At 37.2% G+C, this 24,703-nt stretch overlaps 1 protein-coding gene across 1 annotated transcript; it reads right to left on the bottom strand.

Moving 5' to 3' along the window:
• Positions 1–5,118: 5,118 nt before the first annotated feature.
• Positions 5,119–23,925, bottom strand: LOC112048198 (FACT complex subunit Ssrp1). Its single transcript, XM_024085647.2, has 13 exons — positions 23,766–23,925; positions 22,322–22,507; positions 21,459–21,674; positions 20,527–20,705; positions 18,765–19,004; positions 18,348–18,476; positions 15,890–16,051; positions 13,849–13,981; positions 11,456–11,631; positions 9,739–9,847; positions 8,538–8,735; positions 6,468–6,779; positions 5,119–5,315 (listed from the first exon to the last, which is right to left on the bottom strand). Exons 1-13 carry the CDS (start codon positions 23,814–23,816, stop codon positions 5,217–5,219), a joined length of 2,190 nt encoding a protein of 729 aa, XP_023941415.2. The 5' UTR covers positions 23,817–23,925; the 3' UTR covers positions 5,119–5,216.
• Positions 23,926–24,703: the final 778 nt, after the last annotated feature.

Here is a 24,703-nt window from a genome sequence, read left to right as displayed (position 1 = left end):
AATCCCTTGTTTTAAAGCTTATATTTGGATGTGTATTAGAGCCCCGTACATTTGGCTTAATAATTTTATTTGATGAAATTTCAAGAAAATTGCATCATATTATATATAATGGCATCATAGTATCATAGTTTATAAACAAATCAATATTTTTCATGACTACTTTTCATATATTAATGTTTAGAAGTATCTCAAAATGTGGTTTAAGCCTCTTTTAGGTTTCCCTTATGAGACACTAACAAAATATATCGCGCCAGATTTCAAATGCCGCCAACGTTTACTTCGAAAATGTAAAAAGCGCGGCAAACGAAGTGAGAAAGGGATGCCAATAAAACAACGTTTGTTGAGCGCGTTTGTTTACGATTTGATATTTTGAGTAACTCGAGAAATAGTTTTTATTTCTTTACATATAAGGGTGTAGTACTTAAGATGTTAGCAATAAAATACATTCTAGATCTTCATTGAACCTTAAAGTGAATGTAGAGAAGATGACTAGGGACTGGAAATTCCGTATCCGTAGTTACAAATGCGATCTTGGTGATCATCACCTCTCTCATAAATTTCATAACGATTACCTGCATAATGTCAATTAGGTATTTTATTGGCATCATAGAAAATCACTATCAACATTTTTTCCGGTATTAATTATTATGGTAAATAGCCAAGGCTGAAGCGTACTTAATACTTATCATTACCTATCAATAGACCGATTTAAGCTAATTAAGAATATACTACTTAGTTATTAAATCTTAATTTGACATAGTTACGAATTGAACCTTTGGTAAAACAAGATATTCGTTGAAGATTAGACTAGTTCTAGAAGAAACTAGACTAGAGCTTTTTGCCTATAGATATTTGAAAATACAAAGAATCTATAAAATCTTGACTATTTTTATTAACTACTAGCGGACGCCCGCGACTTCGTCCGGGTGAAGTAGATGTAAACTTTTAACTACCCCTACCCTACCCTACTTCTGCCCTACCCCTACCCCTACCCTACAGCTACCCTACCCATTAAGGCTGCACACGGGACGGAACTTAAAAAATGGAGTAATTTCTCCCGTTTTCCCAACATTTCCCTTCACTGCTCTGCTCCTATTGATCGTAGCGTAATGAAAAGTATACTATAACCTGCCCAGGAGTATGAAGAATAATTGTACTAAGTTTCATTAAAATCCGTCGAGTAGTTTTTGTTTCTATAACGAACATACAGACAGACAGACAGACAGACAGACAGACAGAAAGACAGACAGACAGACAAAAATTTTACTGATTGCATTTTTGGCATCAGTATCGATCACTAATCACCCCCTGATAGTTATTTTGAAAATATATTTCATGTACAGAATTGACCTCTCTACAGATTTATTATAAGTATAGATTGAAATTATTTGAATATAATGTACTTACGTATTTATACTCGTATAATAAATAGGTAGGTTATAAATTGGAATTTCTATACATGAACTGGCTATCCTTCCTAATTATGTTAAGACTCAAAGACTGGATTAGACCAGTTGTTGTCGCCCGCGACTTCGTCAGCGTAGAGTTTCGTACAACCTATAAAGCTTCCGCTCTTGAGGGCTCATGAGTGGTACTGGATATTTGGTATACCAATGTATAAGTAGGAGTTTTGTAGAGATTAGTCCGTATAAACACCAAACATACTTACTAGGTACCACCTTTTAATAATATAATTGATTTATAATAGTCCCACAGAATGAAATTGTTGTATAGTTGGTAAAATGGTTGGATTCCAAACTATTCAAAATCTTGTATGAATTCCTACGGAAACCTAAAACAAGTGACATAAGCTAAAAATACTAAAAGAGGAAGTTATTCTTTTCTATTTTCGTTGGTGCGATGCGGTGTGGATCGATGTGGTTATGTATAAAAAAGTTATATCACTATCAGTAAATCAAGATCCGAATAATACTTTTTAGGGTTCCGTAGCCAAATGGCAAAAACGGAACCCTTATAGATTCGTCATGTCTGTCTGTCTGTCCGTCCGTATGTCACAGCCACTTTTTTCCGAAACTATAAAAGTTAAACTGTTGAAACTTGGTGAGTAGATAGAGAGAGTATTCCGTGAACCGCTGTATGATTTTCATACAAAAATAGAAAAAAAAACCCATACGTGTGAGGTATATTGAAGAATTAAAGTTTCCAATATATTTTTTTTCTAAACTGAATAGTTTGCGCCAGAGACGCTTCCAAAGTGGTAAAGTGTGCCCCCGCCCCTGTAACTTCTAAAATAAGAGAAAGATACATTAATGCAAACTTCCACCGAAAATTGGTTTGAACGAGTTAATACGTCATAAATCGTAATCGTAATATGTATATATATATAAAATGTGTACCTATATGTAATTATTGAGCAAGAAGTTTATGTTTCTTGCTGCTAGGAAACCCTTCATGGGCGAGTCCGATTCGCACTTGGCCGCTTTTTTTATTAGAGGTCCCAGGCTCTAAACTACACTTTTTGTTCGCGTAACTGTATCGCGTTAAATGCGTCGTAATAATAATAGTGAACTATTGTGTCATGAGTAATTATGTAGAGCCCTTCGGGAAAAGGTGAGCGCAACTGCCATAGGGCAAAATAGCGCGCGCTCTTCATACTCATACTTCATAGAATATTTCGCGCCATTTGCACCGTGGGAGCGTTAACTTTAACTATAACTATAGTGAATAGTTGAATAGTCGGTTTTTTATGTGTGAAACGTGAGTAAGTGTAAACTCAGTCGCGTGGATAATCAAATAGTATGCGATTTGATTGTAATATTTTAATTCTATTTTCGAATGTTTTCTTGCTTTGTTTGAAATGGTAATGCTGGTATCTTCGAAAAGTAAATTATTATAAAACTTTATCTATCTACCGTGGGAAGAAAACATTACCTGTCTTAACTTTTGGCGGGATATCGTGATACGTTGTATCCGTAAACAGATAGCTAGTTTAAAACTGAGAAATGAGGAATACGTATTATCGACATTGTTTTATATATAACTAGCGGACGCCCGCGACTTCGTTCGCATGGAATTCAACGATAAACTAGGTACCTATAATCCTTCCCCTTGAACGTCTCTTTTGAAAAAAAAATTCTTGCGTAGGATCTAAGCGTACAAACGCGGGAATAAAATAGCGACTTGGTTTTTACTGTTCCATATAAACAAGGGACTGCGTGTTGCCAGTGATGACCTATGGTTCCGCGTCTCGGTCGCTAACTATGGGCCTCATAAGAAGGCTCAGAGTCACACAGCGGGCGATGGTACGAGCTCTGTTAGGAGTATCTCTGCGTGATCGAATCAGAAATGAGGAGATCTGCAGAACTAAAGTCACCGACATAGCTCAACGAGTTGCGAAGCTGAAGTGGCAATGAACGGGGCACATAGTTCGAAGAGCCGATGGATGTTGGGGTCCCAAAGTGCTGGAATGGCGACCCCGCACTAGTAAGCGCAGTGTTGGCCGACCCCCCACCAGGTGGACTGACGACATCAAGCGAGTCGCAGGGATTCGCTGGATGCAGGTGGCTCAGGATCGTGATATTTGGAAGTTCCTACAAAAGACCTATGTGCTGCAGTGGACGTCCATCGGCTGATATGATGATGATGATGATGATAAACAAGGAAATAATGACGACACTATAAGCCATCTCCGTCTGCCCGTTAGCTCGAAGACTTTATGAAGCTGTAATTATGCTAGCGTATGTTACGGTTATCAACCTATATTCGGCTCACTGCTGAGCTCGAGTCTCCTCTCAGAATGAAAGGAGTTAGGCCTTAGTCCACCACGCTGGCCCATTGATTGATGCGCGTTTTGATGCGCTAGTGCCCCATTTCTAGTATAAAACTCAAATACATTCTATATTCTGAGGTATAAAATATCATTGGTGATCATTTAATCTACGGAACACACTACTATGAAGCGGGCTTTTGTGGAAGAGGTCCATGTTTATTTCTGTCTAATTGTAGTCACAATCAAACTATGCTTAGGGATAGAAGACTGCCTATTTGGTCCAGTGGTTAACCCGAGGATTTGGATTACCGCCTGTAGCCATGTGGCACGTCGATTCTCTTTCTACAAACGCTAACGCTTTGAAAATTAAAAAATGTATGGGAATGACATTCATGATCGACAGGTTATATGATCAAGTTGTAGGTCGGATCTATCACTCCCATGTGTTTTGTTAGTTTTTAAAGCGTTAGTAAAAAGAGAATCGTCGTTCCACGTGGCTAGAGACCCATGTATCGAGTTTTGGTTTCGGTTTCATTTATTTTTTTCAATATAGTTCTTTCTTTTGATCTTTTCAGTTTGGAAGTCCATGCAATAGGCCTATTGCCCAGCAGTGGACGTCAATCGGCTGGTAATGATTATATTTTCAGGTATAGCCTAGAGTTCGCAAGTTAGTTACACCCGTGCCTAATAAAGCACGTTATGCCGTCGATCCCGGTTCATCAACATCAGTATCATTCTGAGACCACCAACTCGCATTGGAGCAGTCTCGTGCGTCTAAACTTCATATATTTTTGTGGTATTAATTTGTATCAATCGCGAAATATCTATTCAATACAAAAATACTATCTAATGATTTACCTATACCTTGTACATATGTATTATTATGTGCCTATACTTATACTAAGATCTGGGGAGTATTAATAATTCATACTAATATTATAAATGTGAAAGTGCGTGTCTGTTTGTCTGTAATTCTTTCATGGCAAAACAGAACGACGAATTGACGTGATTTTTTAAGTGAAGATAGTTAATAGAATGGAGAGTGGACACGCTACTCTTTGTCTTTTGTCCGACCCCCCACTTTCCTAAAATGGGGGGTGGAAATTTGTATTGAGCATCTCATAATTTCTAAGGTAGAGAGCTAAAAATTGGTATGCATACTATTTGTGACTAAAAAAACTGTGTATATATTTTTTAAATGAAAAATTATTAATATATGGAACTTTTCGCAGTTTTCAAGGTAGGAAGCTATAAATCGTTACACAGAGGTAGGGTAGGGGTAGGAAGGGGTTGGGTAGGGGTGGGAGTAGGGAAGTGTAAGGAAGAAGCATACTTTAGTCAAAGCGAAGCTTGACCGGGACCGCTAGTTAACAATAAAAATAACACACTGTTTTTAACATGATTTTTTATTAAATCCTACACTTAACAGTAACTTAATATCACGAGATTAAATTCTTAAAGGTAATCTAGACTACGTAAGTATGTGCTAATCGCTCCCACTGCCGCTCTCGTCTGCAGAACCTGACGAAGCTTCGGCCTCTGATGATGACTTCGCCTTTGCTTTTTCCTTCTTTGACTCTTTGCTCTGAAACAAAAGACATACAAAATTTGCTGACCCAAAACGTTGTCTTGCCATATCAAATTATTTTTATACAATTTCTCATCACACACATTATTTTTTTTTGTTGAAGGGCAATATTTAAATATACAAAAATATATTTTTGTCTGTCTTTCTGTCCATGTTTTTTGTTGACCGGACATTTGTACTTTCCATACAAACTTTAAATCCCTGTTTCTGATTTTATTATTTTTTATTTATTCTTGCAATAAAAAGTATCCTATAACCTACTCCATATTATGGTGTCAAACCATGCCAAGTTTCATTTGAATTCATTTAGTAGTTTCAGCGCGATGCCCGGTCAACATAAACGGACAGAGAATCCAAAAAAAAGAAACATATTGGCTTCAGTATCGATTGCATAATACCCTCCAGCAATTATTTTTAAACATCTTCAATGTACAGAATTCGACCTGTTACAGTTTTGTTATAAGTATAGATATAGATATGAAGTTCTGTGGTGGTCAGTGTTACCAACTCTCCAATATTTATCCCTAAAGTTGGTGTCAAAAACCCCTAAAATCGCCTTAATTTATTGAGTTGTCCCCCTAAAAAATATAAATTCATAATAATTTAGAAATAATATGCTGTCATATTTTTCAAAAGTCTATATTTAATACAGACAAAATACTACGTCTTTATCTGAAGATTCAGATTTTTTGAAATCATACATGTTGACAATGAACAAATTTACCAATTTTTTTATTCAATGAAAATTGCCTCCAATTGCCTCAGATTGGTTGTAGAATAACGTATTATATGTCGTTATAAGTCGCTAGGCCAAGAAAGAAATATTAAAATTATCATCAATTTAAAAATATTAAAGAGTCAAAAAAATCCCTGAAAATACCCCTAAAAATTTCAGACCCCTAAAAAAATCCCATTTCACTTATTTGCCCCCTAAATCTGGGGGGAAAACCCCTAAGTTGGGAACCCTGGTGGTGGTGGCCATCTTGGATTTGAAATGTGTCCATTTGTATTCTATTTCTACAAGTCAAGAACTTTCATTTGATACACTTTGTTAGTATTGGAGCTGTAATAAAATGTGTGGAATCTGCCATTTTGCGGCGATGCAGTTTTTTTAGAACCCATAATATTTAATTAAAAACAATTATTTACATCTTTGCTGTCCTTCTTCTCCTTCTTATCTTTGTCCTTCTTGTCTTTCTTCTCCTTGTCAGAGTCAGAAGAACTGTCGTCGTCCTCTATATACTCTTTGCTGGTGAACTTCCCAGAGCCGGAGCCAGCGCTGGTGTTCTTCGCCTTCTTGCTCGCCGGCGCCGGGGCCTTCGATCTCTTCTCCGCAGCCTTGCGTTCCTTATCCGCTTGTTTCTTCTTCTGTTTGAACTCGTCCGCCGCACCGCTTTCTTGGTACTTCTTCATCGCCTGGTTGTACTCCTCTTTGGCCTTGTTGGCTTTCTCTTCCCAGTCCTGCAGAAATAATTAATTAATAAAATAGTAATATATAAATTAATCATCATCATCATTAACAACCCATATTCGGCTCACTGATGAGCATGAGTCTCCTCTCATGAGGGGTTACGTCTTAGTTCACACACGCAGAGAATTAAGAAATTTGAACTCGTTTGAAAACCGTTTGAGACGTGATATTAATTAATACCAGAACTTAACTATATTAGTGTGTATTCATCTTGTATGCATGTAATTACAGTAGCAACCCTCTTGAACAGTGGCGCTAACATGCGACCAACGCATAGGCGTATATAGCGAGTGGGTCGTGTGGACCGCGCCCACCCTAGTATAGTCCAGTGCCCACCCTAGGATACTGGGCTACCAATTTGAAATTTTACGATGCACGTCGAAATACTAATAATTTTACACAAAATATCAAATAATAACAATTACAAATTATAATAAAGAAAAACCTATAATTAATAAACATTTTGAAAAATATATTAAGCCCTTTTCTGATACCTACCATAGATACGAAGAAAAAATAATAAATAAGTCGAGCCTTTTCAGAGGTCTGCGTCTACAAATATTGCTAACGAAATTTTTATATTGAGTGTCGACTCTGTTCAGTGATATGTAGGCGCGCCCCAGGAAATAATCCTAGATACACCAAGGGACCAACGTGAAGAGAAATAGACAAAATTCAACCAATGGTGGCGCAACCGGAAATAATGCTATTCACACAGAACAAAGAATGTCTAGAATGAGTCTTTACAAGCAGCGTGGTGAAGCCGGTGAAATCCATAAAAAAACAAACGTCACATATCCTTTACATCCGCATATAGAAATTTTTCAAACACTTCGTTTGGTTAAAGTTTAGTATTCACGTGATGTTATGAAACAGTTAAAATATATTAAATTTTTTATGTATTCATGTCTCGAAAAAATGTTTTTTTTTTTTCATTTAGTTAGGGCTAATGAACAATTTAAGACCCTTTTAATATTATTCAAGAAAAATGACACCTTATGTTTTTAAATATTTTAACAACTGTTCACAAAAACTAAAGACATAAGGTAGAGTATTATTTCATTGGAAATTATTGTTTATTATATTTTCTTTTTCTGAAATACAAATTATGAAAAAAAAAAATTATATGCGGCTGTCAAGAAGACGCGTGACGTTTGTTTTTTTTATGGATTTCACCGGCTTAACCACGCTGCTTGTAAAGACGCATTCTGGGTCATCTTTATTCTGTGGCTTAGTATAAGATATATACCAAATCTAAGGTCGTTTTCCTCAGAAAATTACAGACAATTTTGTTCATAAATTTGGGTGCTTTGTTTTTTAAAGGAATATTTGCCATTATAACCAATATTCCCATTCCCCTTAAACTAGTCGGGAAAGACTGTGCCAGGAGTGGGTACGACAATAGACCAACAAGGCGGGGATTGAACCATCACCCCTCAGTCTAGGTCTGGCTGGTGGGAGGCTTCGGCTGTGGCTAGTTACCACCCTACCGGCAAAGACGTACCGCCAAGCGATTTAGCGTGCCGGTACGATGCCGTGTAGAAACCGAAAGGGGTGTGGATTTTCATCCTCCTCCTTACAAGTTAGCCCGCTTCCATCTATGACTACATCATCACTTACCATCAGGTGAGATTGTAGTCAAGGGCTAACTTGTAAACAATAAAAAAAAAAACTCTTACCGTTGAGCTATTGAGGCTTACTACACTGGTCCTTCTATAATTGGTCTGAGGGTTGAGAGCAATACATACAGGCTTGTCCTTGAGGTCGCGCCACAGCTCGCCGCCCTTCTTGGCGACCTCCGTGACCTTGAGGCCGGGGTTGTCCTCGATGATCTTCTTGCGGTTCTCGTTGAGCCACAGCATGAAGGCCGTGGCCGGCCGCTTGGGCGCGTTGGCGTCCTTCTCGCGCTTCTTCGTCTTCTCCTTGCGTTTGCGCGGCGCTTCCGACTATCAACATATACCAGGAATAACGATTACGTCATCAACCCATACTCGGCTCACTGCTGAGCTCGGCTCGGTTAGGCCAATAGTCCACCACGCTGGCCCAATGCGGATTGGCAGACTTCACACACGCAATGAATTAAGAAAATTTTCTGGTATGCAGGTTTGTGACTCACGATGTTTTCCTTCACCGTTTGAGACACGTGATATTTAATTTTTTAATATGCACACAACACAACTGAAAAGTTGGAAGTGCATGCCCTGGACCGGATTCGATCCCACACCCTCCAGAATCGGAGGCAGAGGTCATATCCACTAGGCTGTCACGGCTCTTCAGAATAAGAATAATGAATAAAATAATAAAAAAAATAAAAAACCCGACTGTCTAACCTGCTCGCACCTAGTCAACCGCGTATTTTATATAGCGATTAATAAATAGCGTTTTTCTAATTGCAAGTCTTTTTTAAATACTATATTGATTGAAATTTTTTTTTCACCTTGAGTCTATAGCGTCTCACAGCCGTCGTGTTGATTTTTTTTAACTTCACCTATCTAACGATATCTCAATTACATAAATCAGTTCAGCGGTTCGGAAGATATGAGGTAATAAAGAATATTACATAGTTACATACACACATACATACAAGACATCATTGCGTGAAAAACATAACCCTTCTTCCAGTCGGGATAAAAAAAATAGTCCGCCTTCTTATTATAAGGATGTAGAGCCAGCGACAGCCAGACTTTCGTCATTTTCCCATGCTTCCACCATACCATGGAGTTTTGACCGTGGTCCGAAGATCAAAGACCCCCAGCATAGACGTCTATAGCTTGGCAAGTTCGTTGATGACACTCCCATGATTTGCGGGCGACGGGAGGGGTAGGACTGAACAAGTATAAAGACGTGCGCCCGGGCATTGCTACCCCCCTCTCGGCCCCCGCGGACCATTGGGAGTGTTACGAACGAATGTGCCAAGCTATAAGTATAAAGTGTATTGTTGCTACTCACAATAGTGATGGTCTTCTTCGGTTTCTTCTCTTTCTTCTTCTCCTTCTTGCTGTCTCCAGAACCACCTGACGCGTCCGAGTCTTCTGACGACGAAGGGTTGGTGTCGTACCTGTGGTATTGACAAACAGATACTAAAGATTAATAAATCAATTTATTGTCTGGCAAGTTCGTTGATAACACTACCATGATATGCGGGCGACAGGGGAAAAACTGCGCGGGTGTCAAATCGTGCGTGCGGGGAAGTGACGTGCATCAGTCTTGGGGTTTTCATTCGTCGCTACACGTCCCCCGGCCCGCGCGCAACATTGGGAGTGTTACGAACGGAGTTGCCAAGCTATAACTGTTTGTACACAAATTGATACTGTATGTACACGTAAAGTTCTACTTTATTTTGAAGGCATTTCGTCAGCCAAAAGACTTTCAAAATGCACAGCACTGAGGAATTTGTCGCAGAGTTTTCCAAACGTCCAACTGATTTTCAGAGTTCGGACACACTTTATGTAAGTTTTCTTTCAGACTGTTTTTTCTTTATAAAATTTAACGTTAAGCTTTCATTGTATGAAAACGACTGGGATGCTATCCCTTAACATTGTTCATTTCATTAATCTTCAGGTTAATCAAATGAACAATGAATAAATCCTAAAAGGGAATACATCCGGCCCTGGTCTACCTTAACCACCCGGCAATATACATAAATTTAAAATAAATCTTGATAATTATTCAATAATGAAATCATTACTTTAAAAAGTTAGCTACATTTAAAATTCATCTATAATTTGTTCTCAATGGTGACAAGGAAAGATCGTTGACCATGGAGCCTGAGTTTTACGTATCTTTTGAAGACATCATTGGTCTGTTTGTTATGCTTGTTTCTAACAGAAAAAAATAAAAAAAATAATAAAGCTTCAAATGTTACTTCACTGCTAGTTTACACCGGCGAACTTTTTGAGCAAGAATAGTGATAATTTTTTTTTTTACTTCATAAAAAAACATATTATTAAGCCAATTATTTAACCAGACCCTTATTAATTATACATCATATTATCATCTCCATATACTTTTATACGGGGGTATACCTGGGTTCCCGAGGTTGACGTTGCATGGCCGGCGGGCATGCGGGTGGCATGTGGCCTTTTATTATGCGCTAGAAACCTCTTTCTGATGCCAACTATTTGACACAGTTTGATGCAAATTTTGGTACAGTTGGGTGTGGTACAGTTGGATGTCGTACAATTGGGTGTGGCACAGTTGGGTGTGGAACAGTTAGATGTAGTACAATTGGGTGTGGCACAGTTGGGTGTGGTTCAGTTGTATGTAGTACAGGTGGGTGTGGTACAGTTGGGTGTGGTACAGTTGGGTGCAGTACAGTTGGGTGTGGTACAGTTGGGTGTAGTACAGTTGGATGTAGTACAGTTCGGCGTAGTACAGTTGGATGCGGTACAGTAGGCTGTGGTTCAGTTGGATGTAGTACGGTTGGGTGTAGTACAGTTGGGTGTGGTACAGTTGGGTGTGGTACAGTTGGGTGTGGTACAGTTGTGTGTGGTACAGTTGTGTGTGGTACAGTTGTGTGTGATACAGTTGGGTGTGGTACAGTTGGGTGTGGTACAGTTGGATGTAGTACAGTTGGGTGTAGTCAGTTGGGTGTGGTATTGTTGGGTGTAGTACAGTTGGGCGTGGTACAGTTGTGTGTGGTACAGTTTGGTCACGCATCACTCACTCTTCAGCGACGTCGCTCTCCTTGGCCTTGTCGGGGTTGAAGTCCTCGTCGGTGCTCTCGCTGTCGCTGTCGTCCGAGTCGCGCTCCTTGGCCTCCGCCTTGACGCGCTCCAGGTACGCGTCCGGCTCCTTCTCCGTGTCCGAGTCGCCGAAGTCGTCGTCGTACAACGCCTTGTCCTGCTCACATCAACAAATGTGTCAGCACTTATAGCACAGTCTCAGACCAGTTACCTTCTATGGGACCTGCCTCGCTAGAGGTTACCACTCTGTCAAAAATGCATGACCATGATCAAACGTGTTCATACAAACTACATCTATAGAATCGATGTTTCATTGTGTTAAAATTATTATATGTGTGTATCTTCCGATTTAAAATTTATAGTTGTGGGTAGTGTAAGGGAAGAATGATTATTGGTGTTAAATATTTTCGATGTGTGAGTTTACATCCCTTCAAAAGACGACAGACATTTTTGTTGTTGAATCCAATAGAAGGTAACTGGTCTACCGGGAGTATAGTACGCTTGAAAGTGCTGTAATGTATAACATAGATCAATAATAGTAGGAGAGCCGAAGAGGGGATTTTTGCAGTTACTCGAGCGCCGCAGATGAGCAAAAGGGAGTATACCTTGCACGTTGTTCAGTACCTCCACCAAGTATGAGCCCTTAATATTGGTAGGTGCGATTAGGGCAACCAAAAAAAACTGACTTCTGCAATACTCAACCAGCACGTCAGTTTAAGATAAGGTAGGTGAGTTGATAGCTAAAAGGTGTCCATTTCGAAAATCTGACAATTTGAGCGTAGGGTAATGGAATGGGAGAGTTCCAAAGTTACAAAATAAAACCCTTATATTTCTGTTATAGAGCCACAATTGCGGTTAATTTATTACTTATTTTGAATAAGATAATCTCCTGAATAATCGCTCATGATTTCTGATTATTTCAGTAAGCCAAAGTAATAAAAATTGCTTTAAAGATTGTAGTATTTTTCCCCACCGCTGAAAGCGAAAAAAGTATATAACCATTTATTCTTTCTATCATCTAATCTGCCAAATGTAATTGATTCCAATGACGCTGTAGTAACTGCAAATTTAGCACCACAGCTCTTCTACTATAACCAGTTATTTTAAAAAATTATCTCAGAATACAGAAAACCACCAGAAGGAGTGATAGCGCACAGAAGTGAAGCCATTTAAACTACACATTTTACGATTACTCACTCTGTGTTTGTCGTGATGTTTGACGTGCTATACAGGTGACAAATTTAATTAAATTAAGCCGTCTTGTGCTATTCCTTCGTGTAAAAATGCCGTTGGTAAAAAAAAGAAACTGAATAGGATCACATTTCACGTGTAAGTAGCACAAATAAATATTCTTATGATATAATAATGAATAATTTTTACGTGAATTTAGTTGTCATAGAAACCGATGCCTCCATTTTGTAAGTGTTGCCAATGTAATTGTTTTGATTTTCCCTACTTTTAATTTCAATTCAAGGATTTATTATTTATGTAAAATATTAATCAACTAAATAGGTATGCATAGGTTCCGGCAAGTAAGTTGAAATAAAATTGTGGTAATCAGCGCAGATAAAGAAAGTGTAAAATAATCTTAAAGCTTTAAAATTTTACAAATAACAATGGCGTGCTATATTATATTAAGTTCGTTCGTTCTTGTCTGTTTGTGTGTTTGTTTGCACATTTGTTTGTTTCGTGTGCTTGTTTGGTCTTTTGTTTGTTTGTGTACCTACTTGTTTGCTTGTTTGTTTGAGCAAGAGGAATAAATAAAATATTTTTATCTTCAAAACACATTCTTAAAGATATTAAACCAATAAATGGCTTTATTTATACTTGAATTTTAAGAGACATAAAAATTAGAGAATTAGAGAATATATAAAATTATTATTGTAAATATATATTTCTTTAGTTTGTTAGTTGATAAGTTTTATAATAACCGTCATATTATATCTATTATTTATTTGTCCTTGTCTTAAATTTTTTAGAGTTCATTTTCTTGCTGACTCTTAGCAATCACTAGAAAACCGGTCCCACTGTTTTTTTTATTTACCATACAAGTTAACATTTAATGTGATGAACTGTACACTTATTGTTTTCCTTTTAACATTATAAATTTTTACCACAAAATAGGGAAAAATTTAACAGCCTCATGTACTAGCAACATTACGCGGGTGAGAAGTGCGACGAGTGCAGGCTGTCGTGTACAATTTTTGGACACACTGCGCGCTATACAATGACATCTAAACGTGGCTTCTGGTGGTTTTCTGTATTCTGAGAAAATTATATTCTTAGACAAATGGTTCAGTGTAATATGATGTCAAAATCGAATATATTTTGGCCTTCAAACGCAAATCAGTCGGAAAAGTCTAATGATGCTTACATTTTTGCCGGTGTTCTTGACATGAAGCTTTTTGGAGGTGATGTAATCGAACAGTTTGTCGTACTCTCCCTTCTCTATGCTGCTGAATGTGTGAACGCTGCCCTGCTTCAACTCTATTTCGAAGTCGAACGATCTATATAATACAAACAGAAATTAATTTAGAAAAGGGACTGCCCATCGCCGGCTCTGACCTACCCTAACAAACAGGCAATTTACTTATATCTAAAAAAAATAATTAATAATTCTACTTTAATAATGAAATCATTACGTTTGCTACAAAGTTTTACTATATTTTCAATTATTTTAATTTGTCTCCAATATGGACAAGCTAAGATCATATTATGACATTTTTTGAAGACTTATGATTGCTTTGTTAAGCTTGTTGGTAACAGAAACAAGAAAACAATAGATAATACAGCTTCAAATGTTACTTCGACGCTTTGGTAGGTACACTTATTGAGCAAAATGAAAAATTGATTTTTTTCCAAAAAAACATGCTTCTATTAAACCAACTATTTAACAAGATCCTTATTTATAGATAATATAGTACATCATATTATCATCTTCATATATGTACTTTTATACGGGGGTATTCCTGGGTTCCCGTGGCCGACGTTGTATTGGCCGGTGGGCATTCTCCTTTCACTTAGCTTTATAAGATAAGATAATCTTTATATAAAAGGTTTTTTTTTGTAAATATGACCCATTCACTTCTAACATCTGGTAGTGGTCATGAATGAATTTAATTTTATCAACTAAAGCCCGCCAACCCGTATTGCAGCAGTGTGGTGGGTCTAAGGACAACTTCCCCTCTCCTATAAGGAGGGAGGTCTGTCCCTATAGTGGGCTGTTAAAATAGGCTGATAGTCAAGATGGTTATTTGAGACTCTCAGTCCATAGGGATTTGTAATAAAAGCTAGTAATTAATGTTATGTAAGCAGGCTATCTATCTCGGTGTAGCATTCAAATAATCAATCACTACATCGTACATTAATTTTTGCTATCATCTAACATTGTATTTTCAACGAAATAACGTTATTATGTCATTTTACGAAAATGGCATTAATACTAGTGGCAATTAGTAAGGTAATTTTAACGAAAAATTGTTATTTAATTAACTTCATCGAAATAGATACGTTAGATGATCATAAATATAAAAAAAATCACCGCCACTTGATGTATATATATGAACGCGCTAATCTCGGGAACTATTGGTCCGATTTGAAAAATTATTTCAGTGTTAGATAGCCCATCTATCGAGGAAGGCTATAGGCCATATATTATCCCCATATTCTTACAGGAACGGGAACCACGCGGGTGAAACCGCGAGGCGTCAGCTAGTTAATTATATGAATGGCATGCACCTCAAACTTTTCAGTTGTGTGCATTTTAAGACATTAAATGTCACGTGTCTACATACCTTGGAAATTTTCTTAATTTTTTTAAATTATAATGTTTGTGAAGTCTGCCAATCCGCATTGGGCCAGCGTGGTGGACTATTAGTCTAACCCCTCTCATTCTGTGAGGAGACTCGTGCTCAACAGTTTTGCTCAACTTGTACCACAACGCACTAGAACTGTTTTTGGCGCCTATTTTACTATGCCCAGGCTATGTAAATTATATAACGCACTTAGTCGGTCTATAGATATCCACAAAGACTCACCAAGGACATATCGCAAGTTAGTTTTGCTAGATATGCTAAACTAATTTTTCTTTTTGTTTTTACCAATTCCATTTTATTTTTTGTATTATATAGTAGTTGTAAAACGTTTCCTTTTCTTGTTACTGTAAAATGTATTTTTTTTCTTATGTAAACTGATTTAATGTAATCGTCAATTTATTTTAATATTACGGAAATGTGCATGCCGTGTCTACCTTCATTTGATTGTGCAGAGCCTTGTGTTTGTTGTTTTTTTTTAGATTGTATTTGTGTAAATGCTGCAACAGTCACTGGTGGGCAATAAATAAATAAACAGTGACCCGTATGATGATGATGATATGAATGTTACACCGAGGTACTGTATAACCCTGCCAAACGTACTTGGTGGAGGAGGCGCCGCCCCTGGCGAAGTTGACGGAGGCGATCTCCTCGAAGCGGATGTGCACCGGCGGCTTGTGCACGTAGATGAAGCCCTTCTCCAGCGGGTACAGGTAGCCCGCCGCCGCCTTGTACGAGCACGCCACGGCCGGCGTCTTGTGGTGCCTGCAATATATCAATTAAAATCACGCGAGTCCCTTCGTCAAAAGTTTAAAGAAATAGGTATACTAACAGTAGCCTGTCAATATATACAGGAAGAAATTTTTTCAAGTACGGATATTTTTATATTTTGTACATAAACAAAATTTAATGAACACGTATTTTTTCTTTTTTTTTTTAACTCAACAATAACAAAGTTATCGTTAGCTAAAGTTTAAACATTTAAACAGAATTTGAGGGTCACCCTATCGCTGTACTAAGTAATAGCACAGTAACAGGCAACTACAAAATCAGCTGGTAGGTACTAGGTTAGCGAGCGCCCGCGCCGAGGGCCGTTGACCTTTCTACGTTTATTTTTGTACCTATTATTTTTTATAATAATTAAAGGTCGTCACTTTTGAGTTGAGTATCGATTTTCCCTTCATACTTTATTGGGCTTAGGACCATCAATAATGCGTAGTAATAATAAAAATTATAAACTTTCGATTGGAATAATGAAACACAAATGATGATTATTATTACGCAAACTTTTGCATTAAAGGATGATTCGACTTAAATGCGCAAGCGACGGCAGATTGTCTGTCACTGGTCGCCCATCGGCAATTCGGCAGGCGTCCTCAGGGATTTTTCGATCCCCTCACCCCTGCCACCCCCGTCAGCCGAAGCCGAAGCGATATGACTACTGCCGGTATTTCTTTGTCGGCGTCTTACAAAGTGCCGCCAGCAGTTGCGCAGTTTGTTTGGGAATGTGTCCATTATTTTGTTATTTCTGAGACATAAATTGAAAAAAAAAATTACATAAAATGTATCGAACTGTTTGTAGATTTATGTTCTATTAATGATACAGAACCACGAAAAAAAATGTCCGCACTAAAGTCCGAATCACCCTGTATATAACAGTATAGTATATGTAAGACAAAATATTAATTTGTACAAACGAAAAGGAGATTTAAACCCACGTCTTACTAGACACGGGCATAAGTTAGTTTTCTGCATATCGTCTCCAAAGAGTAAAAAAATCTTTCGTAGGTTTGGGTGTACTCTTCTATAATAAGATCCCCAAGACTGTGATGGACCTGCCAATGCATAGCTTTAAGCAATGTGTTAAAAAACATTTACTTAGTCGAGATTACTACAACATTGATAAGTTTCTTAATGATAAAGATGCTTGGAGGCCGTTGGATCAGCTTCCACCTTCACACAGGAAGTAAAACTATAAGAAATGTAAACAGTAATTTTTATCAATTGTAAATTATAATACTGTATGACTTTTTCAAAAGAGCAACTGTTGAGTTTCTTGCCGGTATCTTCTCAGCAGAACCTGCCTTCCGAACCGGTAGTAGAATCTTTACAAATAGTCAACTGACGTGTCAAAAGTGCTTGTAAACTGAGCCTACTTGAAATAAATGATTTTTTGATAGGTATCAGCGGTAACGCAGCGGCGCAGCGGCAACGCATCACCCCGCGCCTCTCTATTATATCTATACTAATGGTATAAAGTGGTAGTAAGTTTGTGAGCTTTCATCTATACACATAAATAGTATTAATGATTATATTATCAATGATAAAAATTTTGGGAATTAAATGCACTATAATAATATAATTGGATTACTTAAATATTGTAAAATGGCGATAGAATTAATGAATGAATGAAAGAAACAGCAAACAAAATTTATCTCACTTTTTTGCTTTAAAAAAAAAATAATTCAGGGCAAAAAGTAATATAAACACAATTGTAGGCAATTTGCCAACAAATTATGACTTTACAAATTTTTTGTAAGACGCATAGTTGATATCAAGATGGCGACCCCATCAACTTGAGGTTAAGCTTCTATTGACCTCGCACACTTGTCGCAAAAATCAAATTGCGTCCTCTAAAAAATGCATTACTCGGTCCTTAAATTGTTAACATTTAATGATATTAATAATATTTATTGATTCACTAGTACACATAAAAATAATTTACATAAGTCTGTGATCTCCACACTAGGATTCCCTGTATTGTGGTAATCACTTTCTTCCACAGTAGTTTCAGTGGATTATGTCTGAGCCGTAATAGTGGCAAACTTAGGCAAATAATAATTAGTGTCACTTCAATCTGATACAAACTTCAGGTTCAAGTTTAAGCGATGTTATGCTGACATGAGTTTGGTAGTGAAACTAGATCACGTAATGGACAGAAACCAGGAGTGAAACTAGATCACAGAATGGACAGAAACTAGGAGTGAAACTAGATCACGCAATGGACAGAAGCCAGGTCTCAAAGTAACTCCCCTAAGTGTTAATTGTATATTATAATTACCCCAGAAAGTTGCCAGGTCCAGTCACCCTCCTGTTGATGATCACTTTCATAATTTTTGCTAACACTTCATAAGTTGGTCCGGATAACTCTTTTGTGATCTTATCCTCGTATTTCTCCTTTAATTCCTCCCTGAAATAGAAAATGCTAGTTTCAAAATAGTTATGTTATGCATATTATGGAATTTGTTTTTTAGGGTTCCGTATCTCAAAAGGAAAAAAACGGAAGCGTTATTCCTATAACGCTTCCGTTTTATAATACGATAATACGGGCTTGATAATACGGGCCTATCACACTCGGAAATAACGTGGCTTTACAGTGATAAAAGAATTCTCAAAACCGGTTCAGAAGATCCAGAGATTCTCCCTACAATACCACAAACATTAACTCTTTAGAAGTATAGATTTACAACAAACTTACTCTGTAAACGGCAGTTCCAGACTAGTTTCCTCTTCAATACCAAACAGCAGTACCAAGTAGTGGTATCTGGTCTGTCCCTGCTTGATGGGCGGGTCCAGAGACACCACGAAGAACATCTGCCTCGTGTCCTTGTGCGGCAGGAGGAACAGTCGGAGCACAGTCGACATGGGTATCTTGTAGTCGAATGTTTTACCGTGCAGTTGGAAGAACGTCTGGAACACTTTGATGTCGTAACGACCACTGGAATGAAAAGGTATCACATATTAAGTGCCGGTACAAAACTCCAGCGCTGGCCGTTAATGCGAAGTCAAAGTATCATGGGGAAGCTATAGCTAGAGGGATGAACGCCCGGCGTGCGAAGCGGCGATTAGCTCTCAAGTCGTATTCCGTATCCTGCACTGACATGACACGTGTGCGACAGTACCAATGTGCAGCTATCACTTTTTCTTTAGTCTTCTTAGAGAAAGAACGAAGTGTCTCTTTATAGATATTGTAGCGCATCGGGCATGTTTGCCGACGCCAGAATACCAGATTATTTCGCTATCGCGAGATCGCGAATTGAGTCTTTTTGGTCCCGTATCCGGAATTAATAAAATCCTCAGTGTATGCTCCGAGTATCCTGAAAACCCTATTCTAAAATATTGGCTTACCGTGCATCGCGACAGGAACAAGAAATAATAAAAAAATATGTTTGCTCTCAGAAATGCCTATAGATTTATTATTTAATTGTTATATTTAATTATTATCTGTACTTATATTTACTGTATGTATATTTTAAATGGGTGTATAACCTGAAGTAAATAAATTATTATTATTATTATTATTATAGAAGAAACGCTACCAAGGTGTACGCCTTCTGCGCATTGTCTCTTCCGTCTGTCATGAACATGAGCAGGGTCCTTGGGTCGGCTTTAAATAGCCTGAGGTGATGGATTTTTAAAACCTTTGCAGGGTTAGACCCGTTTGTGGGAAGCCCTGCGGCGCGGAGGTATTTGTGAATTGAAGAACGGTGGTAAGGTGGAAGGGATTTGTGCCAGGTGTCTTCAGGGAGTGGTTACATCTGAGTGCTTGTGATCTTAGCAATTCGCACCAGCACCGCCGTTGTCGAGTAACTGTAAGAAGTAGTCCAAGCCGTGCGGGACGGCTTGGACTACTTCTTACAGCACTTCAAATGCTATTAAGACCATGTTGCCTGTTTTCGTGTTTTTTCTTCTCATTGAGGTGCAGTCGTACTCGTCGGGCGTTGCTCATCACTGGTGCAGTATTTTGGTTTTTGCTTCTTACTTTTCTTCTTGTTTTTCTTTTTCCTTGCCTCGTTCTAGGCGCTCGGTGAGCCCCGGCTTTGGCTGGTATGCCGGCGTCCTTATGTTTGAGCCTTGGCTTTTATGAGCTCCTTTATGTGGCGCTGAGTGAGGTATCACTGGCTATCCCTTTCGCGTCTCCTTCCACGCCGCATATTACAAGTTTATTGGCGACATCTATACAAACTGTTATTGGAGATTTTATTAGTCTTATTTCTAACAAGCGGACTCGCCTCGTTTGCAACGGCGAAGTTCCCTTTCCCTTGGGAATACGGAAATAAAACTAACCCTACGTTCATCAGGGATAATAAAGGATTCTAATTGTGAAAGAATTTCTCAAATTAGTCAAGTAATTTCATGTCATTTATATTACGAGTATGTTCTTATTGAGTTATTGATATTAGTATGATTCACGCGTACACGACATATAATAATAATATATTGCAAATATCGGTTCTTACCGAGGAGTAAGGCATTGGAGCTCCCTGAAGATAGCGATGGCGTCCCCGGAGACAGAGATGACGCTGGCCTTGTTCATCACCTGCTGGTGGAACGCCTCCACCGCGTCCAGGTCGCCGGCCAGCTCGTTGGTCGGTATGTGGAACCGCATCTCCATGAGTGACACCGGTGTGTCATCATTCTGAAACACAATATTGATTATCTTCAAAATCTATATATATAAAAGAATGTTGTGTTAGTTTTATTTATAACTCAAGAACGGCTGGACCAATTTGGCTGAAAATTGGTGGAGAGGTACCTTAGAACCAGGAGACAGACTTAGGATACTTAGTGTAGGGGTAGGATAGAGATAGGATAGGGTAGGGGTAGGGTTTCACCCAGGCGAAGTCCGCTAGTTAGTCTTTTTACAGCAGCGACAGCTTATCGTGGTAATGTGAACGAGATTCGTAAAACAATAAAAGATCATCAAAGAAGGTAAACAAACACAGTAAAATATTGTCACACGAAGGTAAACAGACTATAAAACAGAGACTTTTTACTGACACAACACAGTAATGCAGAACCGATAATATTGACTCGATCCAATGGCAACACCTAGCCAAAGATATTTAAAAGTTGTTATAGTGAGAACAGCTAGAGAATTGTGGTTAACAGTAAATTTCACTGCTCCAACTTATTAAACAATTGGAGTGATAAACTGATCATATAATTTGAGATAGGCAAAGATACATAACATAAAGATCTGTTTTTTCAACTGACCTTAAACATAAATTTAAAACTAGTGTAGCATGGGATCAAACAGAGTGAAAAAGGCTGTGGAGGTCTAAAACCTCATTTATTTAATTCAGTGAATGAGCTTATCATCATACTTTTATTACAATAAGATCATATCGGCTAATCTTACATTAATAATAATTAATAATGTATGGTTTACCTGATGAAACTCAAGTGTGACTTCATTTTTGCCTGTATTGCACTGAGAGACATAATGTAAGGGTATCTCGAAAGCTGTGTGCGTGCCCACATTGTAACTGAGCACTGCTCCATTGAATTTAGCTGTGCCCCAATTCCAGCCCTTCAGAGATAGTTCTTTTTCCAACATATCCTTTTTGTAGTTTGCTTTGAAGAATTTTGCTACTTTTTCCTGTTCCTGTAAATTGAATAATCAATTTTAGACTTCATTGTCACTAAACATCAGGTGAGATCAGTCACAGTTAGTCTGTGACTGATCTCACCTGATGTCGTTGAATAAAGAAAAATAAAAGCTTTCCACAGATTGGGATTGCATGTGGATTGGTGTATCAAGCATCCATTGCCCAATCCAAGGAAATTACCCAATATTTATAAACTAAAGCCATACTCGAGGAGTATTGTTTGCTAACAAACAAATTAGAAATGAGGATAGAAGACACATGACATTTCATAACTTTTTTATTTTAATATATTTATTTTTTTCCATAAAATGTTATTCAAAATATATTAACTATATTAACAAATATATTTTCATTAATTTAAGACCAAGATAATTTTAATTATTATTAGGTGTGAAATGACTAGCGATTTATGCCCCATTTATAATTTGTTTGTTGGTAAACAGTACTCCTCGGCTTTAGTATAGGCTGAATTTTCTGTTTGTTGTATATTGTAGTTGCAGCTATAAACTCAGTTTGTCACAGACGGCTTGTTTGCAATTGGTTGCTTGTGTAACTGTCAAAGGAAAGCTTGACTGGGTCAGCTAGTTATGTGAAGATGAAACATTTATTATGTCATGCAGGTTTATCTTCATAAAGTACTTACACCTTCTTTAAAACCACCATATCTGTGCAGAGTTCCATTTTTCATAAACACTCTCAAGCCCCAAGATCCAATAAATTTTTGAAAATTCACAAGTTCAATATCATTAGCAGATATCTGTTCAACTTTACCAGTCTTACTGTTTTTGAATACTATGTTCTGATCTGTCATTTTTATTTTCCCAGGCACCTGTAATTTAAAATATTATTCAATGAGTGTTTCTAAAATTCAGTTACAGTTTGTTTCATGTAGGAAAGTTCATTTCACTCTTAAAAGATTGCTGTGATTCACAATAATAGTATGTATTATAAATGTCATACAGATGACTGTCACTGTACCCATGCTATGTGAAGAACACTTTAAGTGATTTAAGTAGTTTGTGTTTACAATGCAAATCAATAATTGAGCATGGCCTTTACAGTTTGGAAAATCCAAAAGTGCATGCCTCATGTTTATTCAATATTTAATAAAATTTAATAAATATAATTAGACTGTGAAATTAAAAAGACTTCCATTCCTAATTATACTGAAGCATAAGAAAAACAGATACAGAGACATTCAAGACAGAACTTTTTCGAGAAGTTTAAATAACAAAAAAGTGCAATATATGATAAATTTAGAATTTTCAAGTTTCAAATCACTTGTTTTGCAAAGCCATCTCAATGCTTTGCTTATTAAGCACGCAATAAAAGCTTTAGATATTTAACAATACCAAATATTATCAATAATCTGAACAAACAATGTTTGAACAAAAGGTGATATAGGGCAACAAATAATTTCAAAAATCATTTTGTAAATAAATTATAACCAATTATGGATATTGTGTGCCTATTGTTCTGGATATCCACAGATCATTAATTACAAGTTGTTCTCAACAGTGGTTCCCCACAACTGTTACACCAGACTCCTTGTGGTCCCTGCTCCGCGCAGTTGGGTGGACTTCCCTTTCCTGTAGGGATACTTCAATCATAGACCATAGGAGTATCACATACATATTTGCCTAGCTATAGATGATATGAGGTACCCTGTCCTGTCCAACTACGCAAACTACGTTCATTGGATAGTGTATTTTTATTATAATGTGTAACAAAAGACAAAAAAACATAAATTCAAAATTCTATTAAATGTTTAGACCCTTGCAAATTCGATTTTAATATTGAAAATAACAAAGCTTAGCACCTAAAGTTACTTAAACAATTAAAGAGATAACTATTCAATATTAATAACCTCTGGTGAGGCGGCAATTGGTAAATCATAAAAAATATATATTATCATTTTACCCTTCATAGTAATTTACAAGTAGGACGAAATTTTTTTCAAACTACTTAATACGTTCCAACGTTGGATATTTCTATATGGTATGCAATATTATGAAATTATTCCAAAAACATATTGTAAAATATTAACAACAACAAAAGTAACTTTTAAATTGAGAGTTTTTACTTACCATGGCACCTTTTATCTCAGCTGAGACATCATTATATTCTAAGAATTCCATTCTTTAACACTTTTCAAGTTATTATTATTAAGTCTATGCAATTTTATTCTATTAAATATATTTAATTGAACCCCAACACGCCGATCTTTCTTTTATTTTTTTATTTTTTACCACAGGTCCACAGACCAACAGACGTCAAATGAAGATTTTTACCATAGAGTAGTGAGTACATTGGTATTATCTATGATACCAGCAGTGTGCAGTGTTGCCAACGGTGCTGGCCCTAATGTCGCCGTTTCTAATACTTGAAGTAGCCTATTATCGCCGAATTTCAGTTGTAGTAGCCTAAAGTAGCCCAAACGTCAAAATATCAATGAGTACCTTTATGAGTAAAATGAAATGTAGTTTTAATGAGTGTGAATTTGGCTGACATCCAGAGATAGGCAACTTTCCTCTTTTTTAAATAGTGTTTAGCCTGAATTATTGTATTATTGTAAGCTATATTTTATTTAGTCCCATCAATAATAACCAGTAAAAATTATGATTTATATGAATAAATATCTACGTAAAATTGTTGCCACCGAAACACAACAAATGAGCATGTGATGTCATTCATAACTACCACTTGGATCATAGCAAGTGGAAGGACGTGGCATCTTTAAGGATGAGACAAATGTATACATGTATGTATTCTTGGAACTTTGTTCCAATCAAAATTGTATACATTTTTATCTATTATGCACAATATTTGTCATGATGATTTAATATTGAACAAAATTGACCTTGACATCATTTGCAAAAATCAAAATCAAAATCCTTTTTTTAAGAAGGCTTATTATACAAGCACTTTTGAAACGTCAAGTTTGACTCTTTGTTAAGACTCTACCACTGGTTCAGAAGGCAGGTTATGCTGAGAATAGCCAGCAAGAGACTCTTTTATAAAAAAA

The sequence above is a fragment of the Bicyclus anynana genome, chromosome 14 (assembly GCF_947172395.1).
Source record: "Bicyclus anynana chromosome 14, ilBicAnyn1.1, whole genome shotgun sequence".
NCBI classification, from domain to species: Eukaryota; Metazoa; Arthropoda; class Insecta; order Lepidoptera; family Nymphalidae; genus Bicyclus; species Bicyclus anynana.
This window is presented reverse-complemented; position numbering and strand designations above follow the sequence as displayed.

Bases quoted from the DNA above. Each gene is read 5' to 3' on its own strand.
- LOC112048198 (XM_024085647.2), bottom strand. From the start codon at position 23,816: ATGGAATTCTTAGAATATAATGATGTCTCAGCTGAGATAAAAGGTGCC. The intron at 21,675-22,321 runs GTAAGTACTTTA...TTCAATTTACAG, and splicing joins ATGGTGGTTTTAAAGAAGGT to GAACAGGAAAAAGTAGCAAA. The intron at 18,477-18,764 runs GTAAGTTTGTTG...TTTCTATTTCAG, and splicing joins CTGGAACTGCCGTTTACAGA to GGAGGAATTAAAGGAGAAAT.